A 12,945-nucleotide genomic window follows, 5' to 3' on the forward strand; every position below is an offset into this window, starting at 1 on the left:
GCTGACGAGAATGAGAGAGAGATGGTACTTGTGCTTGACGTCGTACAGGAAGACAATAAGACAGTATATGTGGTGGTGAATACTGCCAGCTGGAAGTGGGAAGCAAAGTGCTGGCCTTCATTTGTCACAACGTCCTCTATTTTCAGTGGTCACGCTTTTGACAGATGCAGTTTCTACGGACATGAATGACCGTTCTACTTCGTTGCATACGTGAAAGGTGTCCAGATGGACGAAGCAAAGCTCCTCCATAGAAGTGACGAGGTGGTAGCCGGTGATTCGAAGATGAACCAACCGAGTCAGAACGTTGAAACTCTTGGGTATGCAGTGAGCGAGGTGCGAGATTGGGTGAATCGCCCCATTGCAGTGCGCCGTCAGAGAATGTCAGAGACGAACACGCCGCCTCGACCCCTGAACGCGTTTATGCTATATCGCAAAGCATACGCCATCCATCTCAAAAATCGGACGACCAAGCCTGATCAAAAATTGGTGTCCAAAAGTGCTGGACGGCGATGGCAGCAAGAATCATTAGAGGTCAAAAACTTCTATCGTGATCTCGCGAGACTGGAACGGGAACGGCATGCTGTCGCATTTCCCAACTATCGCTTTGCGCCCCGGAAAGAGGATTCGTATGGACGTGGCTGGAAGGTTGCAACCACAGTAGCAAGCTATTCTGATGCAGTTCCCTCAGCGGGACAGACCTGTGCTGTTGGGGATGCTCGCTGTCAATATTCTCCCACTAATGACGGCGATGATGAAGATCAGGCGCTGTACCTAGAAGTGTTACAGTGGTTGGCTGACGAAGTAACACATGAGACACCCGAAGAACTTACAGACCTCTAAACAAAATACAGGCTTGGCAATTGTCTCAGGTCAACGATGTGTGAAGCGAAAGAGGGATCTCTATAACGACTGATTACTCGGTATGAACAGTACATCGATACGACAAGAACTTTCGACCTCGAATTTGGTCTGCATACTATGGGGGTGCGGCTATGTGAAGCGCTGTCGCCGTTCGAACGTGGCGGTGGAAGTGGAGGTGAAAACGGAGTTGTGTTACCAAAAATGCCTGGAACGGGATGAGTCAAGCGCCCAACTATGAAAAGCACTGTCATGCTCCTTGCTTTGCAGGACTCGCTGACAGCATGGTTAATGCTGCATCTCCCAGACCCGCGACTGGTTGTCGGGCATGTAATGCTGATTCTGGCAAAACAGCTGACACCGAAAAGATGATGAGTATCTGAGTATGCTGATAGTGTGAGACATTGATCAGGTAGTTGCTCGGCTATGAAGTGCCAGTCGACCCGCAAAAACCGATAGTGCTTTCGTCAGTCCCTCTTTGTCTTTTTCTATGTGAGTTGAGATACTGTAAGCCTAGGTTTGCGTTTCATGACATCCGAAGACCTGTCGAACGGATGAATTGCTCGTCAAGGTCGCAGCGCGTGATGTCAGGACCATGTCCAGGAGGTCGCCATGTTTACTGCTTTAGGCAATGTAGCCATCACATGACAACATGCGGACGAGACAACGATATTTCGTGGCCACGTTTCTATGCCTCTGGCAAGCTTGACACCACCACCACCAATTCTTGTGAAAAGGAGTCAATGTCAATTTCAAAATCATCACGACCAATTGAGCAGGGGTGGAGCAAAAGCATGCCGCCAACAGCACCAAAAGACGTGGTTATGCGTTACCAGCTACATGGTTAGGATACATGACTATATGTATTACCAGCACTTGGTTCGGATTCAGAACAAGCACGAAGACCGACCAGCGATGAGTCACCCACTTGATGAGACCGCGTCACACGTCCTGGCTCGGCTTCTAGAGAATGAAGATCGTTACGCCCAGCGCGTGGCACAAGCGGATGTCTTGAACTCTGAGATAAACCATTTGCACACTGAAGGCGATGCTTTGATGCAAACACTCCGCCAGCTCTGGACTCAGCGCAATTACAACTCGGTAGACACGCGCCAGCACGCAAAAGTGGTCCATGTACGAGATCGACTTCAGACTCTATGCACCCAAGCTCGAGCTTCATGCGAAAAGGCGCAATTGGATCCATCTGCGCGCGGCGTGCTGGACGGGATCGTTCAGCAGCTTCTAGATCTTCATCGTGTCACATCTTCAATGTCGGCTGATCTTCCACCTCGAGACGCTGCCGTGGATGCGACTGGCCGGCCCACGTGCCTTCAGAGCTCTTCCCAATCCATAGCAACTGCTCAAAGTTCCAGTGGTCGATTTCCACACCAGCACTCAGGAGTCATGAAGCCGACCCACTATCGACAAGCATCTCAAGTCTTGGCGCGTGGTTTCTCTACGAAGACAATTGATCTAGCTCAGCCTGGTTGGAACGAAGCATGTTCGGAGCCCAGTACCACCGTTGACGGACCAAGACCGTACGCAACGTCCGGCCCATCACGTTGCGGGAGAGTGAAGATCGAGGCAGTGGAGCCAGAACAGGCTGCTCCTACACCACTCGAGGCACGCATGATCGAACGCAGAAGTCACGACGATCTATATTCGGACAACGGTAGTCTGTGGTGGTCTGGATCCTCGAGCTCATCCATTGAGTCTGTATAACTGATGCTCGTTATCGACGACCTAAGTTCTAGCGGACCCATAGAAGCGTGGATGAGATCTGCAAGGTGGACGGACCCCGAGGAGAATGTTAAGGAGGGTGATAGATTATGCAATTTCATGCGCATGGCCATTCGTAGTGCATACAAGTGAGTGTTTCTGTGTTTATCACCCTAGATTTGCATCGCCTAAGGGGACAGGCTTGATGTCGTTTTTCCTGTCTGGTTTGTTTTCAATTCGATTTTGATCATTTGCTACCCTATATTTGTCCTTGTTGCCTCAGACGTACCGAACCACGTTCATTCTCAGGTAAGTTCCCTCATGAATGTGGTATCATATCAAAACATGATCGCTGTAAAGATGGTAGGTGGTACAATATGGAAAGCATGGCTGATGCATTTGAAACATCTTCCGAAGTTGAGTCTTATAGGATAAGTCATTCCTTTGGCGGAAAAATCTAGTAGATCTGTCGACAAATTTCTGACGTTAGTGCCTGAGATTTGGTATGGTAGTCGACACCTGTTCCTAATTGGCTCCATGTTCCAGTGTATCTGCAGTCTTGTCTGCCGACGAACTTTGTGCAAGTGCCTCCAGAAATAGATGTTAGCAAATATTCAGGCGCAGGAGAAACCCTTCAGCACACTTTCTTATCATACCACGAATTGACTTCTTCGTCCGCAACGAAGACTCACTGTTCAACGATTTTCTGTACTTATTATCTCTATGTCTATCTCTTCTATACTTGAATGTAAAACAACATCCTTCGACAAATCTTTCATAATCGTCAGCTCAAGAGCGCGTGGAGAGGACAAAAGTTTTAACAGCTTCTCGGTGGGATCTCTGATTCAGCCACTCTCGCTTCGTGGCAACATGCAACATCGAGCCAGGCTATGGACGGCGGCACCTCCTCGGTGATCACTTTCAAAAAGTACGTCTTCATGGTCGCTCGCATTGGTAGAGATGATCGCTTGAGAGCCATACAGTTGAAGATGCCCGACCAAGTGGCTATGCATGGCACATCATGACAGAAATAGTCTACACAAGCTCAATGAGCCTCGCAAAACCATCCAAGTCCACCAGTTCACGCCCTATCCTCCTTCGCCAGCCACCTTGAATGACGTTGCACAATTCTGTGGACGTAGTCGTGCCTTAGCAGGCCTCGTAAGCAATCTGTGAGGTTCATACTCCTCTGCATTCGCTTCCAAGTCGGTGTATCTTTCGGTGCTTCGGAAGCCGGAGACTTTGCGCACGACCCACCTGTAGCAAGAGTACACTACTCGAACACCCTTTTGAGCGTATCTGCTTGCTCGTCCCAGGACGGTTCGATTGGTCTGATTCCCCAAGCGATCATCGATTGTCGCTACCAGATCGGCCCGCATGCTGTCCAGGGCAATCATCTGATAATCCTTCAGTGTTGCAAACAGAAATCTCACTAGTGCTAACTCATGGGAAGAGAGCTCTACTATCTTCGACCCATTGTAAAGCATCAAGTCATGAATCGTGACCCGCCTTCGAGATGGATCCATGTCGCAAGACGACAAATGACAATGGATTCGCGAAGACGATATGGTCTCAGTAGTGAACTGAGTATCTGTTGAGGCTGTGAGAGCGAACTTAATCGATAACGATGGCTTTTGTATCGTCCAAGACGTATCATTAGTGCATGTGCCAAAGCCCAGTACTTGTATCTACCTTGAATGAACACTGATCATTGCTGGCTGCCTGTATTAGAAGCCTAAGATTTACTCGCTATGGTTCATTAGTCTGACCAGCAGACACTGCCTAGCTGAAGATATTCAGAACGTCGATCGAACTGTGCACGGGAACGTGTGGTGCTAGACCTTGGCGGATTAGGTTTCCGTTCTTGCTTTATCGATAGCCAAGATCGTACGATCCATTCGTCACCTCCCCTCAGGAATCTGTATTGTGCCATCAGCCTGCGCAATATCGCGTTGCTTTGCAGCAGTTGACGAAAGACAAAGTTTACTCCCTGAGCAACAACTCAAGTTGTGTAGGCATCAATCTTCCGCTTGGAGAAGACAGGAAATTTCATAGCTCTCCAATCAGCTTGACCATCACCTCAGCCACTATCTTTGACTTGTTTATCCACACGAGTACATGAAGACGTGAAAGGGAGTCCTTCCTGGATTTTCTAGCCCTCATGTGCATCTGGCAACAGCGCTTACCTAGCGACGACCAGTACGTGACGAACGAACGCGACTGATGACATGCAATACGGGCTCCGATCAGACTGCACTGGCAGCCCCACCATCAGTATAGGAAGGGCAAGCTCTATCTCTTGCATAGTCCGACATCCTGGCTTGCGGAGGAAATGCGACAAGGACGAAGGTCGCTGCCACGGACAGGTGTAGAAGTACCACGGTCGGGTGTGGCGACGCCCAACCATTCCAACAAAAGGCATCCACGCTATAATGCAAATCATAGTAGGGTCAGATTTCTGAAAACACTCGATCCTACACCATAGCTGAGAAGCATCGTTTTCTGGCGTCCTCCCCTGGTCGGCGTCGCGCTCAGCGCTTGGCTAGGCACCATTGCATTGACCCGCGAGGCTAATGTGATGGGTGACCGTCCATCAAAGGATATCACATGGGGTCCCGTGAGCTTCTCTCAACTTCGTATGTGCAATCTTAGAAATAGGCTCATAATGGCGCGGTTGTCAAGGTGTCAGATAAGGTGCCTGGCGCCATAGTCCGCTAGCTTGTGTTACTAAGATCCGCTTGCGCTTTGCAGATACACCTTTTGCTACGAACACTATATGCTACGTACGACTGCTTCGAGAATCTCTACTGTTGTGAGCAACTATTGTCGGTACGTATTGGTCTTCTGCAAGGTGCAGGAAACAGGGAGGTTCTCAATTGCGCCACACTTCTTTTGTGCCAACGTCTTCGTCATTTGATAGGAGTGCCTGATACCATCAGTCCACACTACATCTGCACACATACGTGCCTTTACATCGCCGGCAGTCGTACTTGTCTTTTGCCAACGTACAAGGCTGCCGAGCAACGAGCGACAGCCAAGAGCCATGCGATCACGGCGCTAATAGTAACGATGACCTGCTGTTCTATGAGTATTCTGCCTTCGGGATATATTTCAGTGACATACGACCACACGACAGTCGCGGAGTCTTCCTTCCTGGTGGCCACTGAAGCACATTCTATTGTCTGGCGTCGTATACAGCAAGGCCGCGAGGGTTGACAATGCTGCTATCTCGAGCACGCTGCAGAAGAGGTCCATATGCCGACTTCGTCTTGATGGAACGTCCACACCGGGTTCGAGGTGACCGACTAGAAGTCGGGTCATGGAAGATGCAGTAGCTACAGCGGCGCATGCAAGCAAATGCACATCATGTGTCAAGACAACACCGCTGATCTGCCAACCTACGCACAAAGTCGTCAGTGTTGCACTGTCGCAAAGAAAAGAGACAGTTCCTAGCCACACGCCCTTTGGCGGCATCTTGATTCTTGATGGTTGTGAGAGGATGCCCAATGTCAGGACCAAAGGATGGCAGGCGAAAAGATCTAGAAGCGTTATTTTCGTGATACTCATCGTACTCACACAGGCTATGTTGAACTCTTGGTATTCTCTGTCGTCCTCGCATCATTGTGGAAAGTAGGAGGTGCCACGACTCAGGTCAAGTGGATTGACCGCCAGTCTCTGCTGACCATAGTGAATGTGGCGAACCATGGTTACCCGAGGATAGCTTGTGGATTCATCGCGAGCACGGTTTGAGGTGGTCGTTGTAGCACTATCCGTACGACTGAAGAGGTGAGTTGACAGCACTACTCAACGAGAGCTTCAGCACGTCGACACCGCAGTACAAACGTCTGCTGAAAAAAACTACTACCAGAGATGTTGATCCACGATTTACTTACCATTGCTCTCTTAATCTGCGGTGTAGCATCAGTGACCAATACGACCGGGAGCTGCGTCGTCGATGGCGCGAATTGGTCTCTGAGCTCGGACTGCTGCTCTGGATGTTGCAACTTCAACGCCCCACCTGGACCACTTCGACGTTGTCTAAACACGGCAGTCGGAGGTATACAGTGCATATGATTCATGGAGGACGAGCCTGGCATTCTACGAATTGTGTCGACGTCGAGCATTTTGAAATCATTAGTCGCCACCATCACGGGAAGGACCTGGAATGTTCACACGATTAGAATCGAAACTCGGAATTTTGAGCAGGAGAACGGAAGAATCGCAAGAGGGTGGTGTTCGGGCTGGATTGGAAGCTGTGTGATTAGCAAGGGTGCGAGACATAGTAGCTGTGCGAATGAGTCATAGGGCTTCACACTAGCCACAACTACGAATCAAAGAAAGCGTCTTCACAAACTGCAACGTGCCATTTTGTAACACAGACCAAGTCTCCAGGCCTGGAAATTGCACTTAGCTGCAGTTCTGCTCATGCTCGTACAGCTCTCTTTTACGTGGACCACCCCAGAACACTGTCCGTAACTCACTTCCAGCTGTGGACATGGGTATATGCACATATCGGTGCCTTGATTTCCTGAAGCTGTGGCCCTCAGACACAGTGGGGAACATCCGATGCCGCCGCAATGTAGACGTGTACATTTACTGGGCAGCTGTAGTCCCGACAAATGTCATCAATGGCTTCAGTGATGAGGCTGCCGATCAATGATTTTGACAGCTTCGCTGGAGAGAAGGTCATTTAAGGTCTGTTGGATCTCCTCCGCTACGTCGGAAGCTTGCAGGCTCGAATCGAACAACATAACACATCGATATAACCGCATCAAGACGGCGCAATCGAACGTTCTAGAGTACAAACACAAGCAAGAGGAAGTGGATGAAACGAATGCGAGCATTATTAGTGAAGAAGACGATGAGCGGACAGTGCTCGAGCAGGTGCTTCAAGAGCTAGGCGAAGCCAAAATGTTGATCCGGGATTTGCAAGAACATAACAAGCTCCTTCACGATCAGACCGGAGGTCATTCCTAGCTATGGTTGTCGCTATCGGTAATCACGACCTCAACGCAAGATACAACAGGTGTCGCATATGATATTCCTCCGAGGAATAGAATGCTGGACGCCCTGCGATTGGCAAAACTTGGTGGGAGTGTTGGAAAGTTGATGCAGAAAAGAAGACCGCAGGTGTCAATTAATCAGAAATGCGTCCCAAACAATTATAGTTCTCATGCATGATCATAAACAGTGTAGGTCTTTGGAGCTGTGTTTTAGCAGGGATAAGTTGCTATATTAACCGAGATTGTAGGCCGCAGACAGCGGTGATTTGACAGTTCTGCAACAACTAGAGCAAGATTGCGCAGCCCTGTTGTAGGATCTCTGCTTCAGCTTGAAGCTGCTTCCGCTGGTCAGCAACGCCAACATCTTCGCTTGCAAGTTTCTGTAAGTCCCCCTCTCCCAACTTTCCCACAAATTCGGGTGAGAATACATGGAGCGGGCCTTCTTCAGAGCATATCAACATATAGTCAACGACCTGCTTGGCGACTGCATCAGCGAACCGTTTCCGAGCCACCTTGTGATACGATCGTAAGACATCTCCTATTTCCTCAGTGTGCTGTTCCTCGTTGCTAGTGAAACTGTTGAGAATATCGTCAAGCTTCAGAAGTGGCTGTCGTGCATCGTCCTTAGTGTGCCAGGCTTGCATATTTTTCAAAGTCCTTTCAATCCGTTGTCGGCGGCGTTTAATCATGGTCTGTGCAAAGTAATGGTTGAGCGTGACAGGATATCCTTGGCGTTCTACTTTGACAAGAAACCTAGTGTGATCAAGTGCGACACCGTAGGCTTTCGCCAATCGTGGTTGCAAATGCTTCCACAACCGCTGGCGCACATGCTCATCAGGGCATACATACACCAAGATGTCGTGAATGCAACGATGAATTCTTTCTATGACGCGACGCACATAGCTGGAAGCGTGGTAGTGCCAGCTATTTGTCTGCTCGTAGATTAGTGCCGTGATCAGAGATGGATTCGTGCTACCGATCTCAAAGCCACGAAATTCTTTGTGTTTACGAGCAATCCAAGCGTCGATCGGTTCATCATTCTGTGCCGGTGCTTCGCTATCTGGCTGTAATATCGTGCGAAGCTCAGGGAAGTCGCGAGTAGAATTTGACTGATCACCTTCTCCGTCTTCAGACTCTGGCATCGTGGCTTCGTCCTCAGACTGTGAACCGTTACCGGAATCACGTGATGCGAACGCTCGATGTGCGCCGCGCTTCGCCAGCGTGACGGAAAAGTTATCACTTTCCTCCATAACCACCGTTGCAAGACGCATGTTTGGGTTCCGATGAAAACATTCATCCCGTCCGTAATGCGCATCGGTCGCTTTGTTGATCAGAGATTGATACTGTGACGCCAATTGTAAAAGGAAGACACGTTGTGATTCTGTTGATCCTCTCGGCTGGCCAAGCACTTGTAACTTCGTCTTTGTGACAGACAGCTTTCTCTGGATCTCGGCCCGGACTTCGTCAAAGCTCTGTCGAGATGCTTCTACGCTCAGAGTGTTCAGACGCGTCTTGAGTGATTGTATGCCGGCCCGATCACTCGCAACCGCTTTCCATGGAGATTGTGCGAAAAACAATCCCTCGTTCGTGTTGCGTTCATGGAGTGGAGTCTGTAGGTCCCGTTGAGAGCGGTTGCAGACGACAACATATCCAAGCCCAGAAGACGAATGTACTTGGTTGACTAAATCGATCACCTCGCGGGCGTGAGCATATGTACACACTGGCAGCAGGGCAAACATACATGTGCCTCGGCACCTTTGTCCACGAGATCCGGCTTTGTCAGGACCGCCAGTGTTCGGTCCCGACCAGGATCGGCATCTTCGGCCATCTGGATGATTTCTTGCGTAGCTATGTCCACATTAGCAGGGACGACAGCTCTGACTCTGTTAGTGACAGTGGCTGCACAGAATCCAGGGACACCAACAGGATAATGCTACGCTCGTTCTGAAGGTGCATCGACACCATGTCCCTGACCAACAGCATATCCTCCTTTGTCGTCAGGCCTTCTGTCGGCTCTGCCGTACGTCAGCGGTATCTTTTTGGTACGAAACATTCTGTCACGTACTTCGAAACAGACCCGGTAGATCAACGACGCTGAAATGATCATGGTCCGGGCCAGACACTTCGATCTTGAGAAGGTCGTTGGAAAACGATCGCTGGACGTCACGGTCCCCCTCACACCCGTTCAGGGGGCTCAGCCCAAGCAGTTGAGTAGTCTAAGAGAGCATGTTAGCATCATAGCGCCGCTGGCCTCAAGTCAGGGGTGAAACCAGCCTCTTCCAGTATGCTAAGCAGGTCGGGATGTGCTAGCGAGGCATTCTGCTGGCTCCATCGTTGGGTGAAAGCTTGCAAAGGTTCTCCATTGAACTGACTGACACCCGCAGCAGGGTTGATGCTGACGTTCACGCTACGCTCTTGCTGTCTTTTGAAGACGATTTGAGTGGGAAATCTGGTACACAAAGTAGAGTCCCGAGGAAATGGCAGTCCGGTCAAAGCTTCCAGCACCGAGCTTTTGCCACTGGACTGGTCCCCGACCACGGCAAGCTTCATCTTTGTCAGTACTTGGAGCGACCATCGATGAAGTACAAACATACGACTGGCAATGACACTAATTGGTCAAGGCGAAGACCGTACAGTTGATCTATCTTCTCCAGTCGTTCTGCATCCTCGATGAGCATGACTGCGACAGCTCCCTACAGCAAAACTGCGACTGTTGTGTCAATGGATTGATTGCTGTTCGAAACGGCTTGACGTCAGGATTTCTCTGAAGACAGCATGACGGAGTCCTACCTGGCTTCGGACATATATATAGCTGTTGCGCACTTCTGATAGTGTGCGCTTCACAGATTCACGTTGGACGGCGACCGAAATGACATCAACAACGCTAGGGGAACTGCAAATATTGCAACGATCTGCCATCTGGTTCAAAATTGATGGCAGTGACGATATTTTCCGTACGCGGGCAGACAAAGTGCGCAACAAGAAGGAATGACATGAGCTCCGGATTTTCCGACATTTGCTGACCACAGACGCAGGACATAGAGGACTTTGTAGAATCAGTGCTTGAACAAGTTCGGGACAGCGCACACCCGGATTTTCTGCCTACTTCAGGGCACTGGTGTTTGCGACACGATGGTGCCGAGCTCCCCTTGACCAAGTTGCCGATGAAAGACGGAACGGTCTTAGAGGTTGTTCGCAGCTACGATCCTGAAGAAGAGGAGGAGAATAACACCGCCGACGGAGCTCCGACAGAGCGGCAACCGAAGAAAGCGATGAAGTGGACATGCTCACATCCAGAACACCTAATCGAGCACTCGGAGCAGCAGACGAGCGTGATCGTCCTGCCGTCGCACGACATGATATTCTTGCATCTACAGTGGTTTGTGCGGTGGATCTCCAAAAAGAAGAATGTCAGCTTGCAACGCCTGTTCGACCAGGAATGCATAGTTGAAAGGGCAGCCACACCGGATCAGCTGTTTGCAATAGTGGGTGCAAAAAAAGAAAGGCTCTGGTCGATCGAAGTGTCGGATCTGAATGATCTACATTCCGAAGCCGGAAAAGCTTCAATAGGACCTCGGAAGCTCAAGGTCCCTATAACGACGTTACACAAGTCGAGGCAGCTTAAGATAGTTATCACTACAACTTGGTAACAAGTTGATAGATGGAACAGTGCTAGGATAGCTCTAGTGTGCTTCGGGAATTCGATAGTGGTTTGTTCGACGCTGCGGGCCTAGGCACTCCAGGCTAACCAGTGTACTCCGTAGCTTCTCTTCAACCGATTACATTTCCCGCTGCCCTCATGCGGCCAAGGTTAGAGGTTCTGCCGTCGACTACATCGCCTAAGGCCATGAAAGCTGTTGTCACTACTCACAGTGTAGTAGTGTGTGGGCACTACAACCATGGTCCCAACGTTCTGCCAACCGTTTGGTCAACGCCAAGTCCCTTACAGATTCCAAGATGCAACTTCAGCCTCGGGTGCCATCTCAGCTTCTGGTACAGGACAAGTTTCCACTATCGACTCCAGCGTTTGACCCGACTCCATTGTTTCTAGTGAAGCCACATTGGCCTTTTTCAATCTCTTTTTCTCTTTCTTGGACAGTTTGGTTGTTGTAGTAGCTGTTGCATCCACATTGTGGAGATCTCTAGGCATGATGTGTTTATGCCAGTCAACGAAACTAGCCCCAGACGCCAATGGGCAGACGACATCGCCCGCTTGATGCAGATCTTTGTGATCAGGATCTCGGTGCCAATGGAATCGGCACGGGCCTCCGTTCGACACTTGGCTCGGGACATAGCCTTCGCACGATGCCAGGTAGAAGTCCCTGCCGACCTCTGGCAAGCTTCCGAATACTGGGGCCCACAGATCCATCTCTCCACGCTGTGAAGGGTTGTGCTTGACATCTCTTGTTGCTCTATTTAGCAAAACACGAAACATTTTTCGAAGTGGCGTGTTCGAATGCATTGCACTGTACACTCGCTCGACGATACCTGGTTGGAGCCTCCACTCTTCCTTCGCCAGCTTCTCACGAAGCATATCCAAGGCCTGGTTGTGTAATGCTTCGAAGCAATATATCTCTGCGAAGATCGCCAATTCGACGACGTCTTCGGGACAGCTGGCTTTGTTTAGCGCAGGCTCTGCTGCATATGACCAAATGACAAAGTGCTCGAGTATACGGGTGGGAGTGGTAGTAAAATCGATAGACGCCTTGCTTCCGTTTTCCACTGACCACTGGACAGTCTTTCGGACAAAATCAGAGCGTTTGTAGATGAAGTCGCAGGGCACGAGAAACACGCTACCATCTGGTCCTCTGATCTCGACAAGGTCACTTTGCAGTGCACTTCGTTCTCCTCGTTAGTTGGGAAGTCTTTCTGTGTTCGGACTCACTCAAGATATAAAGATCGCAGATCCGTGTCCATTGCCATGACAATGTTCATCACCTATTGAGGCGAACGTCTTGAGTGCTATGTGTCTCTGATCACCACTGCAGAATATCGCCCGGTGACATTCATCAAGTCTCTCATGCAAGCACCGGGCCTACAGACAGAATTTATTGCTGGTCTATTATTAAGCGCTTTACTAGCCGCGAATATTGGACAGCATGGACACTTCAATGATTTAACTACAAGGAGTCAAGAATATGCAGGCCACTGAACCTGGTGACACCAACGTCTGCATTGCATGTTCTCGCCGCCTAATCTGTGGCTGCATGAACGATTGATCTCCAGGCGCCAGCACTGCATATGGGACAAAGCGGAAGGTGGGCCCGATAGTTGTTCTTTCTGTATCCTATTGTGACTTGACCAGCTTGACCCACACAGCAACCGATTACTGCACCGGACATGCATCGTACATGGATTGCATGCT

General features: G+C 49.9%; 2 protein-coding genes across 2 annotated transcripts; both read right to left on the reverse strand.

The window, feature by feature from the left end:
• Nucleotides 1-7,864: 7,864 nt before the first annotated feature.
• On the reverse strand, nt 7,865-10,258 carry LTR64_008726 (uncharacterized protein; the record flags this gene model as incomplete). Its single annotated transcript, XM_064903035.1, has 6 exons — nt 7,865-9,190; nt 9,322-9,457; nt 9,505-9,595; nt 9,646-9,796; nt 9,957-10,124; nt 10,175-10,258. The coding sequence occupies 6 exons, from the start codon at nt 10,256-10,258 to the stop codon at nt 7,865-7,867; spliced, it is 1,956 nt and encodes a 651-aa protein (XP_064750544.1).
• A 1,265-nt stretch (nt 10,259-11,523) lies between these two features.
• LTR64_008727 (uncharacterized protein) lies at nt 11,524-12,380 on the reverse strand (the record flags this gene model as incomplete). Its single annotated transcript, XM_064903036.1, has 2 exons — nt 11,524-12,318; nt 12,378-12,380. The coding sequence occupies 2 exons, from the start codon at nt 12,378-12,380 to the stop codon at nt 11,524-11,526; spliced, it is 798 nt and encodes a 265-aa protein (XP_064750545.1).
• Between the last annotated feature and the right edge of the window lie 565 nt (nt 12,381-12,945).

This window comes from Lithohypha guttulata (assembly GCF_036872675.1).
Source record: "Lithohypha guttulata strain CCFEE 5908 chromosome Unknown scaffold_12, whole genome shotgun sequence".
In the NCBI taxonomy this organism is placed as follows: domain Eukaryota; kingdom Fungi; phylum Ascomycota; class Eurotiomycetes; order Chaetothyriales; family Trichomeriaceae; genus Lithohypha; species Lithohypha guttulata.